We start from the raw sequence: 26,015 nt of genomic DNA on the forward strand, positions 1-26,015 counted from the left end.
ATTCTCTGTCTCTCTCTCTGAGGTTGTACCCTCACTCAACACTCTTACAAGTTACAGATCTCCATGTAAGGTTTGTATGTAAGCTTGTGGACATGACCTGTGGATGATTAACAGACTATGGCTATTTTTTATGCGTGATTGACAGGCTGTGAAAATTTCTTCTGGATGACAGAGAGTTGAGAGTTGCTTGTAGATGACTGACAGGACAAGGAGGTTTCCAGTGGATGATTGACAGGACTTAGGCAATTCTTATTGATGATTGCCAGGCTGTGGGATTTCCCTATGGATAATTGACAGACTATGGAGGGTTTGCGGACAGATTTTTTGATAAGCTGTGTGTCTTGTGGATGAGTGACAGGCTGTGGGTCTTAGGCTGGATGATTGACACAATGTAGACATGACCCACTGATGCAGTTTTCAGACCACGTGTATCTATGTAAATTCTTACCAACAAATGAACAAGGAAACCCCCAGTCACTAGTACTTTGATTTTTTTTTCATTTCCAAATTTCATTTTTTATGCCCAGGAGTAATGTTTCTGTATTTGCTTCCATCAGGATCACAACATGCTTCTTAGGTAATAGATACAGTATCAATGGTAACACAGGGACTAAAAGGTAGCAAAGCAGGACTTCACGCTTTATGGTAAAATGGTCAGTGTGTGCCTGGACTTACACCAAAATTGGTAAATATCACTATGAGGTGAGAAACAATGGCACCCCAGCTCCTGGATTTTAGATTCAAAATGGTTTAAGCAAAATGAAATGAGGGTCCCAAAGACCAGGGTTCATTTCATAATATTTAAATTTATGAAGTGTAAGGATCTTGACTGGCTAAAGAAACAAAAAGGTGTAAGAATGGGACAATCTTGAGAAATAGTAGAATGGGGATTCTACACAGTACATGTGGGAAGTTACATGTGGGGAGTAAATGGACTGACAGAATGAAAAATTCCAGTTCATCAAGTCGGAGTATTTAAAGAATATGTTCAATAAACAGAGGAATATTTTGGAATTAGAATGCATAATTTATTATTTATATGAAACTGCAGCTTAAAGACTAATTAATTAAGCCTTTAGAACTACAAGATGATCAAGAAGCATGTGGACAATGGAATGTCTACTACTGTGCTACTGGTTCTCCTTCCTAAGCTAGTACAGCCTAAAAATAGGAAATAAGGGATAGAGACTGGGGTGCTTGGTAAAACTCAATTGGCAAAACACTTGTCCTGAAAACCTCATTGCAGATGTGGGTATAATGGGATCCCCAAAGCTTACTTTCCTGCAAGTATGAAGATAATTTTGCTCCAAGACAGAAAATCAAACACACTAGGGATTTGAGTGAGTGAACAGTCTCCAAAATGGAGGGACCAGGGGTGGAACGAAAATGAGGGTTGATGGTCTGTATTCAGTCCCTAGAACCCACAGTATAGCAGAACAGAACTGTCAAGTGGCATTGTCCTTTGGCCCAAACACAGTAATCCACGTGTGGGGGGTAAAGTGAGAGAAAGACAATATCAGTCTCTATCTTTCATATGTGGATCAATGCACAAACAAGATGTACACATGTACACAATGTGAGTACTGGGGTTCAGGGTCATAGATCCAATTCAAAATGTCTTTGACCCATCTGCAAACACAGGTCATATTAGAGTAAAATGTTCTTAGTGAATTTTTTTTTACATAAACTAGACAATGTATTGAAATTTCATAAGATTTTATGATAAAATTTACCATGTTGAGATATATATATATATATATATACATATATATATATATATATATATATATATATATATATATATATATATATACCTTTAGAGATGGATGGGCTGTTAAGAGTTCTAGTTTTGACTGTAGAGCTCTCAGTTTTAATTGCTAGCACATTGCTGGTCACTCACAACTATCTGTAACTCCAATTCCAGGGGAACCAGTACTGAATTCTATCACACATACTGCATAGAAAATGCACAGCAGCAAAATCTTCTACATATAAATCTAATCAATTTAATGATATAAAAAAATGTAATTTCTTTAACTTAAACATGTTAAAGTGCTGAATAGATGGGCTCTAAAAGAAACATTGGAAAAGTATTTATGACTTAATTCAATGATTATGTTTTCTTATAGAAGGCCTAGGATTGGCTCTCTTTAGTTATACAGGCCTCTTATGCCTAGGAGCCCTAAATAGGAATGCAATCCAGTGGGGCTCAGTGAAAAGGATGGTAAGCATGACCCCTCCCTCTCAGGAGGCAGCCCATAAAATACAGGATGCCCATGATAGACTCTACAGACCCAAGAAGGTAGAAAAAGAAGGGCACAAGAAAGGATATTTGAGAATATAGAATGGTCATGGAAGGCATATGGATGGATGAAAGGAGCTGATTAAGAAAGGAGATAGAAAGGGATAGGGTCAGGCAGGGTTCAGTGTGGGAAGGAGGAGGGAACCATGATAATGAATGGAGATCTGTAACTTGTAAGGGTGTTGAGTGAGGGTACAACCTCAGAGAGAGAGACAGAGAATGGGATAGGGGAGGCACACAAGAATCAGTGGAGGTTGTGAATCATAGCCTTGGGGATACAGAGCCTGGGGTGACTGGCTCTTCTAGCTACGCAGCAAGCCCACTGGAGCAATTCGAACATCAACCCAACCACAAAACTTTAAATCCAATTTTTTTCCTGTCTACAGTCAATGAAGGAACAGGGCTGGAGGAGAGACTGAGGGAAAAGCCAACCACCAGCCTACCCAACTTGAAACCCATCGCATTGTCAAGCAACAGTCCCTGACACTATTAATGATATCCTGTTATGCTTGCAGACAGAGTCTAGCATAGGCTGTCCCATGAGAGGGTTCACCCAGAAGCTGACTTAGATGAACACTCCCAGCTAAAATTGGATGGATCTTGAAGACTGTCATGGAAAAATAAGTGGAAGGATTGCAGTCCCTCAGACGATAAGAACGCCACAGGAAGACTAACCAAATCACCTGACCTGGACTCTTAGGGCTCTTAGAGACTGAACCACCAACCAAAGAACATACAGAGGCTGGTCCTAAGCCTCCACACACATAGGTAGGAGATGTGCAGCTTGATCTTTGTGTGAGTCCCAAACAATTACAGCATGGGTTATCCTAAAGGATGTTGCCTGTATGCAGAATAGGTTCTTCTAGCTAGATTGTGTCCTAGATTAGTCTCACAGAGACTTCATGTTCCAGGGTGGGAAGATAACCAAATGGCCCCTACCCACTGAGAGGAGAAGGAGAGTGGGGCACAAGGGAACAATTATGGGAGAGGCTGACAGGGAGGGGGCAGTGAGCAGGATGTAAAGTAAATAAGTAAATATTAAAATTGAAAATATTAAAATTGAAAATAATTGAAAAAAGTTTCCAGGAAGCATCACATGGCACAACTGAGACTCCAATGAAACAATCAATTTTTACTTCAGTCTACAATCAGACTGAACATTTTATTTTAAAATTTATATATATGATCAATTCTCCCACACAGACTGTGTTTTGATATTCCAATCGATCCTGGAGGAGCATCAAGGGTCTAGGGATCAGGAGCCGCAGCCACTAGAAGAAAAAGAAGAATTATTAACAGTATCATCATGCACATCTCTGGTGATATTGTCATGCCCAGCATCAACAACATCAGTGTCATTATCATGTAGATATCAATGTAGACATATCAATGTAGAGAGAAACAGTGAGAAGGTGGATGCTTCTCTTGTTATTTTTAATCTCAGAAGTTGCTTCTTTTGGAATGTTGCGGTCAAAGGCTATGCTAACTTCAGAAGTCAGAGTTCAGAATGACAGCGATAAATAGACAATAACATTTAACAGGAAGTTTTCCCGGCTTAGTCATTCAGGAAACACATGTTTTCACTGGAAGTGACAATAATCTCCTCATTCTAGAATAGGAAACATCCAAGTAGGAAAAAATATTACCTGGTCAGTTGTATTTCTCTAAACTGGATTTGTTACATTATGAAAATTATTTTCTATAAATTGAGAAAAAATAAAGTTTTCAGGTTCTAGGTTATGCGTAAATAGCCCTATAGAAGTATGAAATTTATTAACAAAAGAGACCTAGGTTTCTAGTAAAACAATCTTAATCTATTTTAAGCTACTATTTTAGTTTAACTTACCTGGTCCGACTCTCTTCTTAGTGGGAGCTCCTTGGCCATTTTCTTCATGCCATGCTTGTTGAATTTGGATTTTCATCCATGTTATGATGGATAAGAGTGAGGATATAAGCCATATGAAGAGCAAAAAAGGTATGCGTGGTATCTCTGTTGCCCGAAGATATCCACTCTCCCTGAGAAGGATCAAGCTGTGGTTTATTGGTTCAGCTCGTGCGGAAGCATGAAAAATATCCTCAGCACCCTGAGTAGCAGGCAGACCTTCTTCTACGTCAGGAGTAAAAGAAGATTCCTCATCTGAAGTAGCAGAATCAAATATTTCTTCTTCACTAAGGGATATCAAAAGAGTCAGGTTAGTCATTTGAATGGAGTCAAGGGAATAACAAGTGCAGGAACCAGGAGTGGGCTCTGGGTCAGCATGGGGTTTGTACCTTGTACTCTCCTTGTAAAGAGGTAAATCAACTACATAATCCAATCCAATGTGACTAGCTGGTCCTGAGTCATGACTCTCAACTAACACACTACTGTCAGCAGCACATGTAACAGACAGCCGAGGTTCAAGAGCAGCCAGACAGTCAGCAACAATGGCAGGATCTGTAGGCTCAGCATCAATAGCAGCCATACTGTCAGCAGGGTGGGTGGACATACTGGACTCAGGCTGAACAGCAGGCAGACAGTCAGCAGTACTGGAGCAATTAGTATGTTCAGGCTCAACAGCAGTCAGAATGTCAGCATGGTGGGTGGCCATAGTTGGCTCTGGCTCAGCAGAGTCCAGACAGTCAGCAGCTTTGGTGGAATTAGTCAGTTCAGGCTCAATAGCTACCAAACTGTCAGCAGGGTGTGGGGACATAGATGACTCAGGCTGAACAGAATCCAGACAGTCAGCAGGGTGGTTTGACCTAGTTAGCTCAGGCTGAACAGTAGCCAGACAATCAGCAGCTTTGGTGGAAAAAGTAGGCTCAGGCTCAACAGATGCCAAAGTGTCAGCAGGCTGGGTGGACATGGTTGGCTCAGCCTTGAGAGAAGCCAGACAGTCAGCAGCTTTATTGGCATGAGACAGCTCATGCTCAAGAGCAGCCAGACTGTCGGAACGGGGGGTGGGCATAGCTGGCTCTTGTTCAATAGAGTCCAGACCGTCAGCAGCATTGGTAGAATTATTATGTTCAGGCTCAACAGCTGCCAAACTGTCAGCAGGCTGGGTGGACATGGTTGTCTCAGTCCCAACAGAAGCCAGACAATCAGTAGCATTGGTGGAATTAATCAGCTCAGCCTTGAGAGAAGCCAGACAGCCAGCATCTTTGTTGGCATGAGACAGCTCATGCTCAAGAGCAGCCAGACTGTCGGCACGGTGGGTGGACATAGCTGGCTCTGGCTCAACATAGGCCAGGCAGTCAGCAGCACTGGAGGATTTAGTCGACTCAGGCTCAAGAGCAGCCAGACAGTAAGCAGCATTGGTGGAATGTGTAGGCTCAAGCTCATCAGTAGCCATATTGTCAGCAGGGTGGGTGGACATAGTTGTCTCAGTCCCAACAGAAGCCAAACAATCAGAAGCATTGGTAGAATCAATTGACTCAGCCTTCTGAGAAGCCAGACAGTCAGCAGTGTTGTTGGAATTAGTCAGCTCATGCTCAAGAGCAGCCAGACTGTCGGCACGGTGGGTGGGCTTAGCTGGCTCTTGTTCAACAGAGTCCAGACCGTCAGCAGCATTGGTGGAATTATGTTCAGGCTCAACAGCTGCCAAACTGTCAGTAGGCTGGGTGGACATGGTTGTCTCAGACCCAACAGAAGCCAGACAATCAGTAGCATTGATGGAATTAATCAGCTCAGCCTTGAGAGAAGCCAGACAGTCAGCATCTTTGTTGACATGAGACAGCTCATGCTCAAGAGCAGCCAGACTGTCGGCACGGTGGGTGGACATACCTGGCTCTGGCTCAACATAGGCCAGACAGTCAGCAGCATTGGAGGATTTAGTCGACTTAGGCTCAAGAGCAGCCAGACAGTAAGCAGCGTTGGTCGAATTTGTAGGCTCAAGCTCATCAGTAGCCATATTATCAGCAGGGTGTGTGGACATAGATGACTCAGGCTGAACAGAGTCCAGACAGTCAGCAGGGTGGTTTGACCTAGTTAGCTCTGGCAGAACAGTAGCCAGAAAATCAGCAGCTCTGGTGGAAATTGTAGGCTCAGGCTCAACAGCTGCCGAACTGTCAGCAGGCTGGGTGGACATGGTTGGCTCAGCCTTGAGAGAAGCCAGACAGTCAGCAGCTTTGTTGGCATGAGACAGCTCATGCTCAAGAGCAGCCAGACTGTCGGCATGGTGGGTGGACATAGCTGGCTCTGGCTCAACGGAGTCCAGACTGTCAGCAGCATTGGTAGAATCATTATAGTCAGGCTCATGAGCAATAGGAATATCAGCAAGGTGGGTAGACATGGTTGTCTCAGACCCAACAGAAGCCAGAATATCAGCAGTATTGGAGGAATTAGTCGACTGGGGCTCAAGAGCGGCCAGAAAGTAAGCAGCATTGGTGGAATGTGTAGGCTCAAGCTCATCCATAGCCATATTGTCAGCAGGGTGGGTGGACATAGTTGTCTCAGTCCCAACAGAAGCCAAACAATCAGTAGCATTGGTAGAATCAATTGACTCAGCCTTCTGAGAAGCCAGACAGTCAGCAGTGTTGTTGGAATTAGTCAGCTCATGCTCAAGAGCAGCCAGGCTGTCGGCACGGTAGGTGGGCTTAGATGGCTCTTGTTCAACAGAGTCCTTACCGTCAGCAGTATTGGTGGAATTATGTTCAGGCTCAACAGCTGCCAAATTGTCAGTAGGCTGGGTGGACATGGTTGTCTCAGTCCCAACAGAAGCCAGACAATCAGTAGCATTGGTGGAATTAATCAGCTCAGCCTTGAGAGAAGCCAGACAGTCAGCATCTTTGTTGGCATGAGACAGCTCATGCTCAAGAGCAGCCACACTGTCGGCATGGTGGGTGGACATAGCTGGCTCTGGCTCAACATAGGCCAGACAGTCAGCAGCATTGGAGGATTTAGTCGACTCAGGCTCAAGAGCAGCCAGTGTGTCAGCAGGGTGATTGGACATAGTTGGCTCTGGTTCCACATCAGGCAGACTGTCAGCAGGGTGGGTGGACATGTTTGGCTCAGGCTCAAGGTCAGCCAGACAGTCAGCACCTTTGGTAGAAGTATTATGTGCAGGCTCGTCAGCAGTCAGAATGTCAGCAGGGTGGGTGGACATAGTCGGCTCAGGCTCAACAGCTGCCATACTGTCAGCAGGGTTGGTGGACATAGCGGGCTCTGGTGCAACAGCAGCCCGACAGTCAGCGGCATTGGTAGAAATAGTCGGATCAGGCTCAAGGTCAGCCAGACAGTCAGCAGTGTTGTTGAAATTAGTCAGCTCAGGCTCAAGAGCAGCCAGAGTGTCAGCAGGGTGGGTGGACATAGTTGGCTCTGGTTCCACATCTGGCAGACAGTCAGCAGGGTAGGTGGACATAGTTGGCTCTGGTGCAACAGCAGCCTGAAAGTCAGCGGCATTGGTAGAAATAGTCGGATCAGGCTCAAGGTCAGCCAGACAGTCAGCAGTGTTGTTGAAATTGGTCAGCTCAGGCTCAAGAGCAGCCAGAGTGTCAGCAGGGTGGGTGGACATAGTTGGCTCTGGTTCCACATCAGGCAGACTGTCAGCAGGGTGGGTGGACATGTTTGGCTCAGGCTCAAGGTCAGCCCGACAGTCAGCAGCTTTGGTAGAAGTATTATGTTCAGGCTCGTCAGCAGTCAGAATGTCAGCAGGGTGGGTGGACATAGTCGGCTCAGGCTCAACAGCTGCCATACTGTCAGCAGGGTTGGTGGACATAGCGGGCTCTGGTGCAACAGCAGCCCGACAGTCAGCGGCATTGGTAGAAATAGTCGGATCAGGCTCAAGGTCAGCCAGACAGTCAGCAGTGTTGTTGGAATTAGTCAGCTCAGGCTCAAGAGCAGCCAGAGTGTCAGCAGGGTGGGTGGACATAGTTGGCTCTGGTTCCACATCAGGCAGACAGTCAGCAGGGTGGGTGGACATAGTTGGCTCTGGTGCAACAGCAGTCTGAAAGTCAGCGGCATTGGTAGAAATAGTCGGATCAGGCTCAAGGTCAGCCAGACAGTCAGCAGTGTTGTTGAAATTGGTCAGCTCAGGCTCAAGAGCAGCCAGAGTGTCAGCAGGGTGGGTGGACATAGTTGGCTCTGGTTCCACATCAGGCAGACTGTCAGCAGGGTGGGTGGACATGTTTGGCTCAGGCTCAAGGTCAGCCAGACAGTCAGCAGCTTTGGTAGAATTATTATGTTCAGGCTCATCAGCAGTCAGAATGTCAGCAGGGTGGGTGGACATAGTCGGCTCAGGCTCAACAGCTGCCATACTGTCAGCAGGGTTGGTGGACATAGCAGGCTCTGGTGCAACAGCAGCCTGAAAGTCAGCGGCATTGGTAGAAATCGTCGGATCAGGCTCAAGGTCAGCCAGACAGTCAGCAGTGTTGTTGGAATTAGTCAGCTCAGGCTCAAGAGCAGCCAGAGTGTCAGCAGGGTGGGTGGACATAGTTGGCTCTGGTTCCACATCTGGCAGACAGTCAGCAGGGTAGTTGGACATAGCAGGCTCTGGTGCAACAGCAGCCTGAAAGTCAGCGGCATTGGTAGAAATCGTCGGATCAGGCTCAAGGTCAGCCAGACAGTCAGCAGTGTTGTTGGAATTAGTCAGCTCAGGCTCAAGAGCAGCCAGAGTGTCAGCAGGGTGGGTGGACATAGTTGGCTCTGGTTCCACATCAGGCAGACAGTCAGCAGGGTGGGTGGACATAGTTGGCTCTGGTGCAACAGCAGCCTGAAAGTCAGCGGCATTGGTAGAAATAGTCGGATCAGGCTCAAGGTCAGCCAGACAGTCAGCAGTGTTGTTGAAATTGGTCAGCTCAGGCTCAAGAGCAGCCAGAGTGTCAGCAGGGTGAGTGGACATAGTTGGCTCTGGTTCCACATCAGGCAGACTGTCAGCAGGGTGGGTGGACATGTTTGGCTCAGGCTCAAGGTCAGCCAGACAGTCAGCAGCTTTGGTAGAATTATTATGTTCAGGCTCATCAGCAGTCAGAATGTCAGCAGGGTGGGTGGACATAGTCGGCTCAGGCTCAACAGCTGCCATACTGTCAGCAGGGTTGGTGGACATAGCAGGCTCTGGTGCAACAGCAGCCTGAAAGTCAGCGGCATTGGTAGAAATCGTCGGATCAGGCTCAAGGTCAGCCAGACAGTCAGCAGTGTTGTTGGAATTAGTCAGCTCAGGCTCAAGAGCAGCCAGAGTGTCAGCAGGGTGGGTGGACATAGTTGGCTCTGGTTCCACATCTGGCAGACCGTCAGCAGGGTAGGTGGACATAGCAGGCTCTGGTGCAACAGCAGCCTGAAAGTCAGCGGCATTGGTAGAAATCGTCGGATCAGGCTCAAGGTCAGCCAGACAGTCAGCAGTGTTGTTGGAATTAGTCAGCTCAGGCTCAAGAGCAGCCAGAGTGTCAGCAGGGTGGGTGGACATAGTTGGCTCTGGTTCCACATCTGGCAGACAGTCAGCAGGGTAGGTGGACATAGTTGGCTCTGGTGCAACAGCAGCCTGAAAGTCAGCGGCATTGGTAGAAATAGTCGGATCAGGCTCAAGGTCAGCCAGACAGTCAGCAGTGTTGTTGAAATTGGTCAGCTCAGGCTCAAGAGCAGCCAGAGTGTCAGCAGGGTGGGTGGACATAGTTGGCTCTGGTTCCACATCAGGCAGACTGTCAGCAGGGTGGGTGGACATGTTTGGCTCAGGCTCAAGGTCAGCCCGACAGTCAGCAGCTTTGGTAGAAGTATTATGTTCAGGCTCGTCAGCAGTCAGAATGTCAGCAGGGTGGGTGGACATAGTCGGCTCAGGCTCAACAGCTGCCATACTGTCAGCAGGGTTGGTGGACATAGCGGGCTCTGGTGCAACAGCAGCCCGACAGTCAGCGGCATTGGTAGAAATAGTCGGATCAGGCTCAAGGTCAGCCAGACAGTCAGCAGTGTTGTTGGAATTAGTCAGCTCAGGCTCAAGAGCAGCCAGAGTGTCAGCAGGGTGGGTGGACATAGTTGGCTCTGGTTCCACATCAGGCAGACAGTCAGCAGGGTGGGTGGACATAGTTGGCTCTGGTGCAACAGCAGCCTGAAAGTCAGCGGCATTGGTAGAAATAGTCGGATCAGGCTCAAGGTCAGCCAGACAGTCAGCAGTGTTGTTGAAATTGGTCAGCTCAGGCTCAAGAGCAGCCAGAGTGTCAGCAGGGTGGGTGGACATAGTTGGCTCTGGTTCCACATCAGGCAGACTGTCAGCAGGGTGGGTGGACATGTTTGGCTCAGGCTCAAGGTCAGCCAGACAGTCAGCAGCTTTGGTAGAATTATTATGTTCAGGCTCATCAGCAGTCAGAATGTCAGCAGGGTGGGTGGACATAGTCGGCTCAGGCTCAACAGCTGCCATACTGTCAGCAGGGTTGGTGGACATAGCAGGCTCTGGTGCAACAGCAGCCTGAAAGTCAGCGGCATTGGTAGAAATCGTCGGATCAGGCTCAAGGTCAGCCAGACAGTCAGCAGTGTTGTTGGAATTAGTCAGCTCAGGCTCAAGAGCAGCCAGAGTGTCAGCAGGGTGGGTGGACATAGTTGGCTCTGGTTCCACATCTGGAAGACAGTCAGCAGGGTAGGTGGACATAGCAGGCTCTGGTGCAACAGCAGCCTGAAAGTCAGCGGCATTGGTAGAAATCGTCGGATCAGGCTCAAGGTCAGCCAGACAGTCAGCAGTGTTGTTGGAATTAGTCAGCTCAGGCTCAAGAGCAGCCAGAGTGTCAGCAGGGTGGGTGGACATAGTTGGCTCTGGTTCCACATCAGGCAGACAGTCAGCAGGGTGGGTGGACATAGTTGGCTCTGGTGCAACAGCAGCCTGAAAGTCAGCGGCATTGGTAGAAATAGTCGGATCAGGCTCAAGGTCAGCCAGACAGTCAGCAGTGTTGTTGAAATTGGTCAGCTCAGGCTCAAGAGCAGCCAGAGTGTCAGCAGGGTGGGTGGACATAGTTGGCTCTGGTTCCACATCAGGCAGACTGTCAGCAGGGTGGGTGGACATGTTTGGCTCAGGCTCAAGGTCAGCCCGACAGTCAGCAGCTTTGGTAGAAGTATTATGTTCAGGCTCGTCAGCAGTCAGAATGTCAGCAGGGTGGGTGGACATAGTCGGCTCAGGCTCAACAGCTGCCATACTGTCAGCAGGGTTGGTGGACATAGCGGGCTCTGGTGCAACAGCAGCCCGACAGTCAGCGGCATTGGTAGAAATAGTCGGATCAGGCTCAAGGTCAGCCAGACAGTCAGCAGTGTTGTTGGAATTAGTCAGCTCAGGCTCAAGAGCAGCCAGAGTGTCAGCAGGGTGGGTGGACATAGTTGGCTCTGGTTCCACATCAGGCAGACAGTCAGCAGGGTGGGTGGACATAGTTGGCTCTGGTGCAACAGCAGCCTGAAAGTCAGCGGCATTGGTAGAAATAGTCGGATCAGGCTCAAGGTCAGCCAGACAGTCAGCAGTGTTGTTGAAATTGGTCAGCTCAGGCTCAAGAGCAGCCAGAGTGTCAGCAGGGTGGGTGGACATAGTTGGCTCTGGTTCCACATCAGGCAGACTGTCAGCAGGGTGGGTGGACATGTTTGGCTCAGGCTCAAGGTCAGCCAGACAGTCAGCAGCTTTGGTAGAATTATTATGTTCAGGCTCATCAGCAGTCAGAATGTCAGCAGGGTGGGTGGACATAGTCGGCTCAGGCTCAACAGCTGCCATACTGTCAGCAGGGTTGGTGGACATAGCAGGCTCTGGTGCAACAGCAGCCTGAAAGTCAGCGGCATTGGTAGAAATCGTTGGATCAGGCTCAAGGTCAGCCAGACAGTCAGCAGTGTTGTTGGAATTAGTCAGCTCAGGCTCAAGAGCAGCCAGAGTGTCAGCAGGGTGGGTGGACATAGTTGGCTCTGGTTCCACATCTGGCAGACAGTCAGCAGGGTAGGTGGACATAGCAGGCTCTGGTGCAACAGCAGCCTGAAAGTCAGCGGCATTGGTAGAAATCGTCGGATCAGGCTCAAGGTCAGCCAGACAGTCAGCAGTGTTGTTGGAATTAGTCAGCTCAGGCTCAAGATCAGCCAGAGTGTCAGCAGGGTGGGTGGACATAGTTGGCTCTGGTTCCACATCTGGCAGACAGTCAGCAGGGTAGGTGGACATAGTTGGCTCTGGTGCAACAGCAGCCTGAAAGTCAGCGGCATTGGTAGAAATAGTCGGATCAGGCTCAAGGTCAGCCAGACAGTCAGCAGTGTTGTTGAAATTGGTCAGCTCAGGCTCAAGAGCAGCCAGAGTGTCAGCAGGGTGGGTGGACATAGTTGGCTCTGGTTCCACATCAGGCAGACTGTCAGCAGGGTGGGTGGACATGTTTGGCTCAGGCTCAAGGTCAGCCAGACAGTCAGCAGTGTTGTTGAAAGTAGTCAGCTCAGGCTCAAGAGCAGCCAGAGTGTCAGCAGGGTGGGTGGACATAGTTGGCTCTGGTTCCACATCAGGCAGACAGTCAGCAGGGTGGGTGGACATAGTTGGCTCTGGTGCAACAGCAGCCTGAAAGTCAGCGGCATTGGTAGAAATCGTCGGATCAGGCTCAAGGTCAGCCAGACAGTCAGCAGTGTTGTTGGAATTAGTCAGTTCAGGCTCAAGAGCAGCCAGAGTGTCTGCAGGGTGATTGGACATAGTTGGCTCTGGTTCCACATCAGGCAGACTGTCAGCAGGGTGGGTGGACATGTTTGGCTCAGGCTCAAGGTCAGCCAGACAGTCAGCAGTGTTGTTGAAAGTAGTCAGCTCAGGCTCAAGAGCAGCCAGAGTGTCAGCAGGGTGGGTGGACATAGTTGGCTCTGGTTCCACATCAGGCAGACAGTCAGCAGGGTGGGTGGACATAGTTGGCTCTGGTGCAACAGCAGCCTGAAAGTCAGCGGCATTGGTAGAAATCGTCGGATCAGGCTCAAGGTCAGCCAGACAGTCAGCAGTGTTGTTGGAATTAGTCAGCTCACGCTCAAGAGCAGCCAGACAGTCAGTAGCATTTGTAGAATTTGTTGGGTCAGGCTCGGCAGCATCCAGGCTGTCAGCAGTAGAGGTGGAAGCTTCACGATCAGCAGTAGCCTTAGGAATAGAATTTCTATGCTCAGAAGACACCGCATAGAAATTATCTGTTTTATATTTTTCATCCTAAAACGAAAATTAGCAGTGATACTTTTGATTGAAAATTTACTGATTTTATTCATTCTATCACCCTTCTGATAATGTCAGAACCTGGATTCATAGTCCCCAAACTATTTGTGTATTCTGTCGAAAGTTAGCACGACATTCAGTGACATTCAGTGAAGTCTGCTTCCTGTCTGCTTGAGTAATTGGCCCAGAGTTTTTCAAAGTCTTTACTGTGGATCTCTTTAGGTTTATACTTAGATTTCTTCTGCTCTTTGCTACCTGAAGTCATTTTTCCTTGTAAGATGGAAATATATAAATAGAAAGGACAAAATGTGACTCTTGGCCTCTGATGTTTTGCTCTACTCTTCCTCTAAATAGTGATTTTGTAATATTCTCTTTCCTTCATATTCTATGGTTCATTCTGCACTGTTTCTCTCTAAAACTCTCCAAGTAAAAAGGCCACCTCCCTCCCTCCGCCCCTCCGTCCCTCCTCCCTCTCTCTCTCTCTCTCCCCCCGTCTTTTTGTACTTTCTGCTGCACTACCCCTCAAGTAGCCACTTTTCTTATTCCTTCGTGAGAGAGATGGGAATATTCTTTATACCAAATCTTTCTCTGGATAATCACCTTCTCTTTCATGCAATTAAGCATCACTTTTAAACGAGGTGCTTCATTCTATAAACTAAGGTTACATTGATTACTTAGCATTAAGGGTGGGTACTAAGGAAATGTCTACATTCCAGTTTGAGAGATTAAAGGTCTGTGCAAAGGCTGAACCACAGCAATTAGTAGAAATTTGTTTATAAGTAAACAACGCAATCTGGGAGGAGGGCACAGTATCGTCAACTATTCTGTAACATCATGACTATTGCTACACTTACAGGATGTATATTAAGACCTCATCCAGCACCTCTGTGGTGGCTTGAATGTCAACAGCCCCATAGGCTCACATTATGCTTGCTGTGCAGAGCGCTGAATTATTTTCAAAAGGAGTAGGTGGTGGGGCTGTTTTGTAGTAAAACTGTTGCCAGGATGAGGTTTAAGATTTCAATAGAGAGACAGAGCTGGAAACAGAGTAGAACAACAGTGCTTTCTTTTGGCATCTGAGACACCGCCAGAACCTGAAGGGACTGACCATATAAACAGTTCTCTACACCCAAATCCTGTGGGAAGGAGAGCTAAACCTTCAGAGAGGCAGACATGCCTGGGAAACCAGAAGAGACTGCACTCTGCACACATTACTGACTCCAGAGGAAAACACCAAACGCCATCTGGAACCCTGGTGCACAGAAGCTCCCGGAAAGGGCGGTCAGAACTTCCTGGTGGCTGCCGCCGCGGAGAGCTCATAAGCAACACCCCATGAGCAACCTTGAGCCTCCGGATCACAGGTAAGACCAACTTTTCTGCTCCAAGTGACCTGCCTGGTGAATTCAGGGCACAGGCCCACAGGAACAGCTGAAGACCTGTAGATAGGAAAAACTACACGCCCCAAAGCAGAACACTCTGTTCCCATAACTGGCTGAAAGAAAACAGGAAAACAGGTCTACAGCACTCCTGAAAAACAGGCATATAGGACAGTCTAGCCACTGTCAGAAATAGCAGAACAAAGTAACACTAGAGATAATCTGATGGCGAGAGGCAAGCACAGGAACCCAAGCAACAGAAACCAAGACTACATGGCATCATCGGAGCCCAATTCTCCCACCAAAGCAAACACAAAATATCCAAACACACAAGAAAAGCAAGATCTAGTTTCAAAATCATATTTGATCATGATGCTGGAGAACTTCCAGAAAGACGTGAATAACTCCCTTAGAGAACAAGTAGAAGCCGACAGAGAGGAATCGCAAAAATCCCTGAAAGAATTCCAGGAAAACATAAATAAACAAGTAGAAGCCCATAGAGAGGAGTCACAAAAATCCCTGAAAGAATTCCAGGAAAACACAATCAAACAGTTGAAGGAATTGAAAATGGAAATAGAAGCAATCAAGAAAGAACACATGGAAACAACCCTGGAAATACAAAACCTAAAGAAGAGACAAGGAGCTGTAGATACGAGCTTCACCAACAGAATACAAGATATGGAAGAGAGAATCTCAGGAGCAGAAGATTCCATAGAAATCATCAACTCAACAGTCAAAGATAATGTAAAGCGGAAAAAGCTACTGGTCCAAAACATACAGGAAATCCAGGACTCAATGAGAAGATCAAACCTAAGGATAATAGGTATAGAAGAGAGTGAAGACTCCCAGCTCAAAGGACCAGTAAATATCTTCAACAAAATCATAGAAGAAATCTTCCCTAACCTAAAGAAAGAGATACCCATAAGCATACAAGAAGCCTACAGAACTCCAAATAGATTGGACCAGAAAAGAAACAGCTCCCGTCACATAATAGTCAAAACACCAAACGCACAAAATAAAGAAAGAATATTAAAAGCAGTAAGGGAAAAAGATCAAGTAACATAAAGGCAGACCTATCAGAATCATACAGACTTTTCGCCAGAAACTATAAAATCCAGAAGATCCTGGACAGATGTCATACAGACCCTAAGAGAACACAAATGCCAGCCCAGGTTACTGCATCCTGCAAAACTCTCAATTAACATAGATGAAGAAACCAAGATATTCCAGGACAAAACCAAATTTACACAATATCTTTCTACAAATCCAGCACTACAAAGGATAATAAATGGTAAAGCCCAACATAAGGAGGCAAGAGATACCCTAGACGAAGCAAGAAACTAATCGTCTTGGCAACAAAACAAAGAGAAGAAAAGCGCACAAACATAACCTCATATCCAAATATGAATATAACAGGAAGCAATAATCACTATTCCTTAATATCTCTCAACATCAATGGCCTCAACTCCCCAATGAAAAGACATAGATTAACAAACTGGATACGCAACGAGGACCCTGCATTCTGCTGCCTACAGGAAACACACCTCAGAGACAAAGACAGACACTACCTCAGAGTGAAATGCTGGAAAACAACTTTCCAAGCAAATGGTCAGAAGAAGCAAGCTGGAGTAGCCATTCTAATGTCAAATAAAATCAATTTTCAACCAAAAGTCATCAAAAAAGATAAGGAAGGACACTTTATATTCATCAAAGGAAAAATCCACCAAGATGAACTCTCAATCCTAAATATCTATGCCCCAAATACAAGGGCACCTACATACATAAAAGAAACCTTACTAAAGCTCAAAACACACATTGCACCTCACACAATGATGGTAGGAGATTTCAACACCCCACTCTCATCAATGGACAGATCATGGAAACAGAAATTAAACAGAGACCTAGACAGATTAAGAGAATTCATGAGCCAAATGGACTTAACGGATATTTATAGAACATTCTATCCTAAAGCAAAAGGATATACCTTCTTCTCAGCTCCTCATGGTACTTTCTCCAAAATTGACCATATAATTGGTCAAAAAACGGGCCTCAACAGGTACAGAAAGATAGAAATAATCCCATGCATCTTATCAGACCACCATGGCCTAAAGTTGGTCTTCAATAACAATAATGGAAGAACGTCCACATATACGTGGAAATAAAACAATGCTCTATTCAATGATAACCAGGTCAAGGAAGAAATAAAGAAAGAAATTAAAGATTGCTTAGAATTTAATGAAAACGAAGGTACAACATACCCAAACTTATGGGACACAATGAAAGCTGTGCTATGAGGAAACTCATAACGCTGAGTGCCTGCAGAAAGAAAGAGGAAAGAGCATATGTCAGCAGCTTGACAACACCCCTAAACGCTCTAGAACAAAAAGAAGCAAACACACCCAGGAGGAGTAGAATGCAGGAAATAATCAAACTCAGAGCTGAAATCAGCCAAGTAGAAACAAATGGACCATAGAAAGAATCAACAGAACCAAGAGATGGTTCTTTGAGACAATCATTAAGATAGATAAACCCTTAGCCAGACTAACTAGAGGACACAGAGAGTGTGTCCAAATTAACAAAATCAGAAATGAAAAGGGAGACATAACTACAGATTCAGACGAAATTCAAAAAATCATCAGATCTTAGTATAAAAGCCTGTATTCAACAAAACTTGAAAATCTGCAGGAAATGGACAATTTCCTAGACAGATACCAGGTACCAAAGTTAAATCAGGAACATATAAACCAGATAAACAACCCCATAACTCCTAAGGAAATGGAAGCAGTCATTAAAGGTCTCCCAACCAAAAAGGGCCCAGGTCCAGACGGATTCAGTGCAGAATTCTATCAGACCTTCATAGAAGACCTCATACCAATATTCTCCAAACTATTCCACAAAAATGAAACAAACGGAGCACTACCGAATTCCTTCTATGAAGCCACAATTACTCTTATACCTAAACCACACAAAGACCCAACAAAGAAAGAGAACCTCAGAACAATTTCCCTTATGAATATCGACACAAGAATACTCAATAAATATCTGGCAAACCAAATCCAAGAACACATCAAAACAATCATCCACCATGATCAAGTAGGCTTCATCCCAGGCATGCAGGGATAGTTTAATATACGGAAAACCATCAACGTGATCCATTATATAAACAAACTGAAAGAACAGAACCACATGATCATTTCATTAGATGCTGAGAAAGCATTTGACAAAATTCAACACCACTTCATGATAAAAGTCCTGGAAAGAATAGGAATTCAAGGCCCATACCTAAACATAGTAAAAGCCATATAGAGCAAACCAGTTGCTAACATTAAACAATATGGAGAGAAACTTGAAGCAATCCCACTAAAATCAGGGACTAGACAAGGCTGCCCACTCTCTCCCTACTTATTCAATATAGTTCTTGAAGTTCTAGCCAGAGCAATCAGACAACAAATGGAGGTCAAGGGGATACAGATGGGAAAAGAAGAAGTCAAAATATCACTATTTGCAGATGATATGATAGTACATTTAAGTGATCCCAAAAGTTCCACCAGAGAACTACAAAAGCTGATAAACAACTTCAGCAAAGTGGTTGGGTATAAAATTAACTCAAATAAATCAGTAGCCTTCCTCTACACAAAAGAGAAAAAGCTGAGAAAGAAATTAGGGAAATAACACCCTTCATAATAGATCCAAATAATATAAAGTACCTCGGTGTGACTTTATCCAAGCAAGTAAAAGATCTGTACAATAAGAACTTCAAGACTCTGAAGAAAGAAATTGAAGAAGACCTCAGAAGATGGAAAGATCTTCCATGCTCATGGATTGGCAGGATTAATATAGTAAAAATGGCCATCTTACCGAAAGCAATCTACAGATTCAATGCAATCCCCATCAAAATACCAATCCATTTCTTCAAAGAGTTAGAAAGAACAATTTGCAAATTCATCAACAAAAAGCCCAAGATAGCTAAAACTATCCTCAACAATAAAAGGACTTCAGGAGGAATCACTATCCCTGAACTCAAGCACTATTACAGAGCAATAATGATAAAAACTGCATGGTATTGGAACAGAGACAGACAGATAGACCAATGAAACAGAATTGAAGACCCAGAAATGAACCCACACACCTATGGGCACTTGATTTTTGACAAAGGAGCCAAAACCATCCAATGGAAAAAAGATAGCATTTTCAGCAAATGGTGCTGGTTCAACTGGAGGTCAACATGTAGAAGAATGCAGATCGATCCATGCTTATCACCCTGTACAAAGCTTAAGTCCAAGTGGATCAAGGACCTCCACATCAAACCAGATACACTCAAACTAATAGAAGAAAAACTAGGGAAGCATCTGGAACACATGGGCACTGGAAAAAATTTCCTGAACAAAACACCAATGGCTTATGCTCTAAGATCAAGAATCGACAAATGGGATCTCATAAAACTGCAAAGCTTCTGTAAGGCAAAGGACACTGTGGGTAGGACAAAACGGCCACCAACAGATTGGGAAAAGATCTTTACCAATCCTACAACAGATAGAGGCCTTATATCCAAAATATACAAAGAACTCAAGAAGTTAGCCCGCAGCGAGACAAATAACCCTATTAAAAAATGGGGTTCAGAGCTAAACAAAGAATTCACAGCTGAGGAAGGCGAAATGGCTGAGAAACATCTAAAGTAATGTTCAACATCTTTAGTCATAATGGAAATGCAAATCAAAACAACCCTGAGATTTCACCTCACACCAGTGAGAATGGGTAAGATCAAAAACTCAGGTGACAGCAAATGCTGGCGAGGATGTGGAGAAAGGGGAACACTCCTCCATTGTTGGTGGGAAAGCAGACTGGTGCAACCATTCTGGAAATCAGTCTGGAGGTTCCTCAGAAAATTGGACATTGAACTGCCTGAGGATCCAGCTATACCTCTCTTGGGCACATACCCAAAAGTTGCCCCGACATATAAAAAAGACACGTGCTCCACTATGTTCATAGCAGCCTTATTTATAATAGCCAGAAGCTGGAAAGAACCCAGATGCCCTTCAACAGAGGAATGGATACAGAAAATATGGTACATCTACACAATGGAATATTACTCAGCTATCAAAAACAATAACTTTATGAAATTCGTAGGCAAATGGCTGCAACTGGAAAATATCATCCTGAGTGAGGCAACCCAATCACAGAAAAACACACATGGTATGCACTCATTGATAAGTGGCTATTAGCCCAAATGCTTGAATTACCCTAGATGCATAGAACAAATGAAACTCAAGACGGATGATCAAAATGTGAATGCTTCACTCCTTCTTTAAAAGGGGAACAAGAATACCCTTGGCAGGGAATAGAGAGGCAAAGATTAAAACAGACACAGAAGGAACACCCATTCAGAGCCTGCCCCACATGTGGCCCAATCATATACAGCCACCCAATTAGACAATATGGATAAAGCGATGAAGTGCATGCCGTCAGGATACGGATGTAGATCTCTCCTGAGAGACACAGCCAGAATACAGCAAATACATAGCCGAATGCCAGCAGCAAACCACTGAACTGAGAACGGGACCCCCGTTGAAGGAATCAGAAAAAGAACTCGAAGAGCTCGAAGGAGCTCGAGACCCCTTATGAACAACAATGCCAAGCAACCAGAGCTTCCAGGGACTAAGCCACTACCTAAAGACTATACATGGACTGACCCTGGACTCTGACCTCATAGGTAGCAATAAATATTCTAGTAAGATCACCAGTGGAAGGGGAAGCCCTTGGTCCTGCTAAGACTGAACCCCCAGTGAACGTGATTGTTGGGGGGAGGGCAGCAATGGTGGGAGGATGGGGAGGGGAACACCCATAAAGAAGGGGAGGGGGAGGGATTAGGGGGATGTTGGCCTAGAAACCAGGAAAGGGAATAACATTCGAAATGTAAATAAGAAATACTCAAGTTAATAAAAAAAAAAGATTTCAATAGACTGGTGTCATTTCCACTAAGTTCTCTCTTTCCTGTGTAGGTCAAGATGTGATCTCTCAGCTGCTGCTTCATCGTCATGCTTGTCTGCCTGAATCATGATGGTGATTTCTGTATCCAATTTAACCAAGAGACCCACTTCACACCATCTCTCTCTTCTAAACATTTTCTTTCCCATGATATTTTTTACAACTATAGAAAGTGACTAACATAAGCATCAGCTAGTTACAATAAGAGTGTATTTAACAGAGTCTGAAGGATTCATTCAAAGCTGTGAAGTGGTGTTACCCAGGGGATTTGGTCACAAAATGTGTTATCAAATTCCATAAAGCTAGCTTAGATAGGATGCCCGGAACACTCGTTGATTTAAATAGATGAATTCAGGAAGTTGGGCTTGTGAATGGGTTTGATGCTGCATTGTAAATGGGAAGCCTCATTGACTCATACTGCATAAGAAATAAGATCTTCACATGTTTGTTCTTCCTTACACCTCAGGGAAACCCATAACATGGCAGTCTACTTTTGACTTTCAGTGCCAGGTTTGAGGATGATTTACGTTTCTTACTTGCAAAACTGACACGTCAAACATTCTCTGCATCAACAAGCAATATATCACAGAGAAGATTCAACAGAACAGGTGAAGGAGGACTGTTGATCAAAGAATAATGTTGAAGAAGCATGCATTTCCTCTTAGTGTTCACACTATTAAAATGGATCATGAGAGAATTTAAGTTCCTTGGATTTCCTGAGAAAGACAGACTTGAATATAGCAAACCATGGGGTATGTTACACACATAGTCATGTTTTCATATGCAATGTGTTACCAGACTACTTATCACTACCCCATTGAACCATCTGGCTGGCAAATATGCATATACACATGTGTGTGCACTTATACGCATGTATGTATTTGTAACTACATATGTGTACGTGAGAAGATGTGTATACATGCATATATATGCAAGTATATGTATATATGTATATATGTATATATATTTACTGCTTTTAAAATAAAAGGAGAAAGATTGGTGTATAGCCATTTAGAATAAAAATGAAATGTAGTAAGTGTGAATTTCTCATTCATGTGATCTTTTTCTTTCAGCCAAACTAGGCATCACCTTTGAAATGTGCCTGTGTCATTGTAAATCCTGCTGGCTGTACTTGTTTATAATGACTTATACCTGGTATTCCGCTAGCATGGGGTAGAGAACTGGTATTAACTAGCTAAGGTCTTTCATTTTTTTATTTTATACTCATTACACTGCATTTCCCATGTAGTCTTGTGGGAAGTCTTGTGTTCGTTTGGTTTTATTCAAATTTAACATCAGAAATGATGTTTAGTTTTACTTCAGTGACATTTATTCCTTGGAAGAATGGAAACTACCTTTGTCTTAGTTGTCTCTGTAAGATCCCACTGCTGTAATGATATTGTGGATTGTATTCTAATCATGGGCATATAAAATTTAGTTACTATATTCATCACCATTATTTGTACATTCCATAGCATCATAAAATTCTAGTTAGGATAAAATGTGTTTGCATTAGAAATTTTAGTTTAGAAAATTCTAATGACTTTTCACTGCAATAGAAGGTGATTGCCGAGTGAATTTCTGTTTATTAAAGTACCTGAGTTCTATGTCTTTGCTAAGTTCTTCCTAGAATAAAAATTACTCAGGTTCATCACCTGTAGTAGTTAATTGGAAACCAAATTTATCTAGGCATAAACGAAGAGCATTTGAGTTTGGTTTCTGTAAATTACAGTTTCTAATGATTCCATTATGTGTAATAATTATATCTGAACTTCCTCTTTCCTAATGATGAAATTAGAGGTCTAGAGGAAGGTAGTTAGCTACGTGTTGACAGTATGCAGTGGAGTAAGGAGTAAGTAGTGTGTGTAAGATCAGCAGACACACCCTTCTGCTTGCTTTGTAACTTCTGAAAGGGGATTTAAACAGGAAAGATGGCTGTTACTTTTGAATTTGTTTCTGTACTTTCTGTGACAAAATATCTGATGGGGAAAACCAGTCACTTATTTCAAGGAAGGAACAGGGAGGCCTGACTTTTGGCAGTACATTGTTGGTTCTCACATGCTGGTAGACCGGGAAGCAGATAACACAGTACTGGTACCACAAGTAGTCATAGCCATTAAAATCTACCACTGAAAACCTTCTGCTAGCAAGGCCAGACCCCGAAAGTTAAACAATCTCCCATCAGTGGCCAAGTGTTCAATCACATGAACTCCCATCTCTTTGTCTGATCCTCCCATGCACTGCTTAGCATTTGTGTTAATGTTAAATAACCCCCCACACACACACATGCAGAGTTTATCTACTGTTTGTCTGTTAATGCTAACCAAAGTGTAAATCATACTACCAATGTGATAAACCTACTTGGCAGCCTGACTGACAACTTGAATTTGATACCTGAGACTGGAAACAGAGGAAGGGAAAGATTGATTCCTACAAGTTATCTTTTGATACCTACAATTCAACTTACATTCTCCTACTCCCCAAATAAATTAAGTACAGAATGTCCTTGAACTGACAGAGACCATCCTGCCTGATTTATGAGTTCATGAATTAACTGTGTACACCAACATACCCAGCCTCCTGTTGTGGGCACCCCGCCTATAAGTACTTTGGACTTCAATGGGTAAAACCAGAATGCTGAGGTCCTGTCCAGGAAGTTAAGAAATATCAGAAGACTGACTTCTTATTTCCCCTGATGATAATTTTAATCTTTTTGCCTATCAAACATATTAAATCTGTGTGCTGGAAAGGGGGCTGAGGAGTTTAAAACATTCATTGCTCCTCCAGGACACCTGGCTTTGCTTTGTAAAACACATAATATTGGTTGACAAAATTCTGGAACAACAAGAACAAAGGATGAAATGACCTCTTCTGATTTTTGTGGGAAGCACACGCACATGGTATACAGACAGAATACACGCAAAACATTCACACACATAAAGTCAGTCAATCCAAAGTAAATGAAGCACAACTATGGTGGTCGCTTTCATGTTGACTGTACCTATTTCCAGGAGCATGTACTATTTGGTTTCTGTATTTTTATGACTTCTCCTCAGTGAGTTAAAAACATGCTCATTTTCTGTTTTTTCTTCTGTTTCCATTGTCTAATTTACTATTATTACATTTTATGACAGTGATTCTCAACCTGTCTGTCATACCCTATTGGAGGAAGGCATAGAACAGTCTCACACAGGTTGGCAAAGACCTTCTGAAAATACCAATACGACATTACAGTTGATGATATTATCAATCTGACACTGATGCAGTAGCAACATAACAGTTGTATGGTTGGGAATCACCACAGCATGAGGAACTGTATTAAAGGTCACAGCGTTAGGAAGGTTGAGAAGCAATGCCTAATGCAGTGACTGGCAAGGAGTGAGGATATGGAGAGTGTGAAGGGAATGCTCAAGGCTGATCTTTCTCTACTCGTTCACTACTTGCACTAGGAAGGCATAGGCACAAACACCCATCACTCCCCTTCACAAAAGGAAATAGGTTACTTCTCACATCAGTGGGGATTACTGTTGCAGATGTATTTTCTTCCCATACTTCAAGAATTGGGTCTACCCGAGAAGACACATAAACTCCAGATTTTCTAAAAATATTTTGGATCTTCTTAGGTATTATATGGAATTTTCTTCCCGATTCTCCCTGCAATGCAGAGAAGAGAGTTTACTTTTTATTTGGTCTTGAAATTAACTCTATTCTTTTAGGATGCATGCTTTCACATCAACAATGTTCTTTAGGAATTACAGGATATTGACACATGAAAATCAAAATTATTAAATATAAAATATCTTCTTATATGCCTATTTACAACTTAATAGGATACCATCAAGAAGTTAAAATATTTATGCTAGCCTAGATTAAGAGAAAATCATTAACTGACAAACTTGACCTTGTTCTTGTTGAGACTAAGCTTAATTCATTATCAGTCAATTATTCTGCTTCTAGTTTAAGATGATTATTAATATTAATGAGGCCCCTTCTAACAGTCTTCCTCTTCCATTGTGGGGAATCACAAAATGCACAGTTTTCATTTACAAATAAATGGCAATTTAATTGCTAGCACTGTCCATACCATAGAACCGGTGAAACTGCTTTATAGAAACACAATTGTCCACTGAGTCACATTCAAAAATCATTAAATTGCCACTCTTCATTCACACAGCCCCTCACTATAGGGCTATAGGTTATATAGAAACAGGTTTCTTAACCTGGAGCAGCTCACAGTGATAAAGCAGCCTCAGACTGGATATGGAAATATCTAAGTAAAGCACTACAATATTTTAACTGTTTGAATGTGGCACAAAGAATATAAGTTTATATTATTTTAAAATCCATAAAGAAGAACTTAAATGGAAATATACAGTAATTGACTCCCTGCATCTAAAAATGCTGGATAATTGGGAAAAACACTTGTTGTTTTTCTAGATGAAGAGCTTTCAACATACCCTCATAGAATCAAATAGAAAATGCTCTATTCTCAGAAGACAAACTTGATGAACATATTACAAACTGCTACATAGCCACAATTTCTCCTTAGTGTAAATACACATGAAATAGAGAAACCAAGGAGATGCTCTCATACAGGATCCTAAAATAGCAGTGTCCAAAGGTAGATAAAAATTGCATGCATTTTCCTGAGGGTAAAGTCACTTAGGAGATTCATGGATTATAGAAATGTCTGGACTTACTAAGAAGTACTTATTATATATAAGTATACAGTAGCTATCTTCAGACACACCAGGAGAGATCATCAGATCTCATTATAGATGGTTGTGAGCCACCATGTGGTTGCTGGGAATTGGATTCATCAAGACCTCTGGAAGAGCAATCAGTGCTCCTTTTTTTTGGTTTTTTTTTTTTTTTGGTTCTTTCAGTCAGTGCTCTTAACCACTGAGCCATCTCTCCAGCCCAGGAAAACCGATATGGGAGAGGGTGAGGGGGAAGGGATGGGGGCTCATGGACCGGAAACCAGGAAGGGGAAAAACATTGGAAAAGTAAGTAAAGAAATATATCTAATAAAAATTTTTTAAAAAAGAAATATTATGGTCTAGTAACAGTCACATTTTAAAATCAGTCGAACATGTACTCATTTCTGCAAACAATACTTGTCAAACATCAGACATCTTCTATTGTACGAGGACTGCGCTCAGTCTTCCACTCACTATGTCTTTTGAGTCCATTCTCTTATTGGCCACCACTACCCACAAGGACTTACTGCTCACTTGCAGTTTGTAGAAATCTCCACATCTACAATGT

The 26,015-nt window shown here is 43.8% G+C and overlaps 1 protein-coding gene across 1 annotated transcript; it reads right to left on the minus strand.

The window, feature by feature from the left end:
- Window positions 1-3,434: 3,434 nt before the first annotated feature.
- LOC134482357 (uncharacterized) lies at window positions 3,435-25,508 on the minus strand. The gene is made up of 2 exons (XM_063275846.1): window positions 24,258-25,508; window positions 3,435-13,383 (listed from the first exon to the last, which is right to left on the minus strand). The coding sequence occupies exon 2, from the start codon at window positions 13,093-13,095 to the stop codon at window positions 4,135-4,137; it is 8,961 nt and encodes a 2,986-aa protein (XP_063131916.1). The 5' UTR covers window positions 13,096-13,383; window positions 24,258-25,508; the 3' UTR covers window positions 3,435-4,134.
- Window positions 25,509-26,015: the final 507 nt, after the last annotated feature.

This window comes from Rattus norvegicus, chromosome 16, assembly GCF_036323735.1.
Source record: "Rattus norvegicus strain BN/NHsdMcwi chromosome 16, GRCr8, whole genome shotgun sequence".
NCBI classification, from domain to species: Eukaryota; Metazoa; Chordata; class Mammalia; order Rodentia; family Muridae; genus Rattus; species Rattus norvegicus.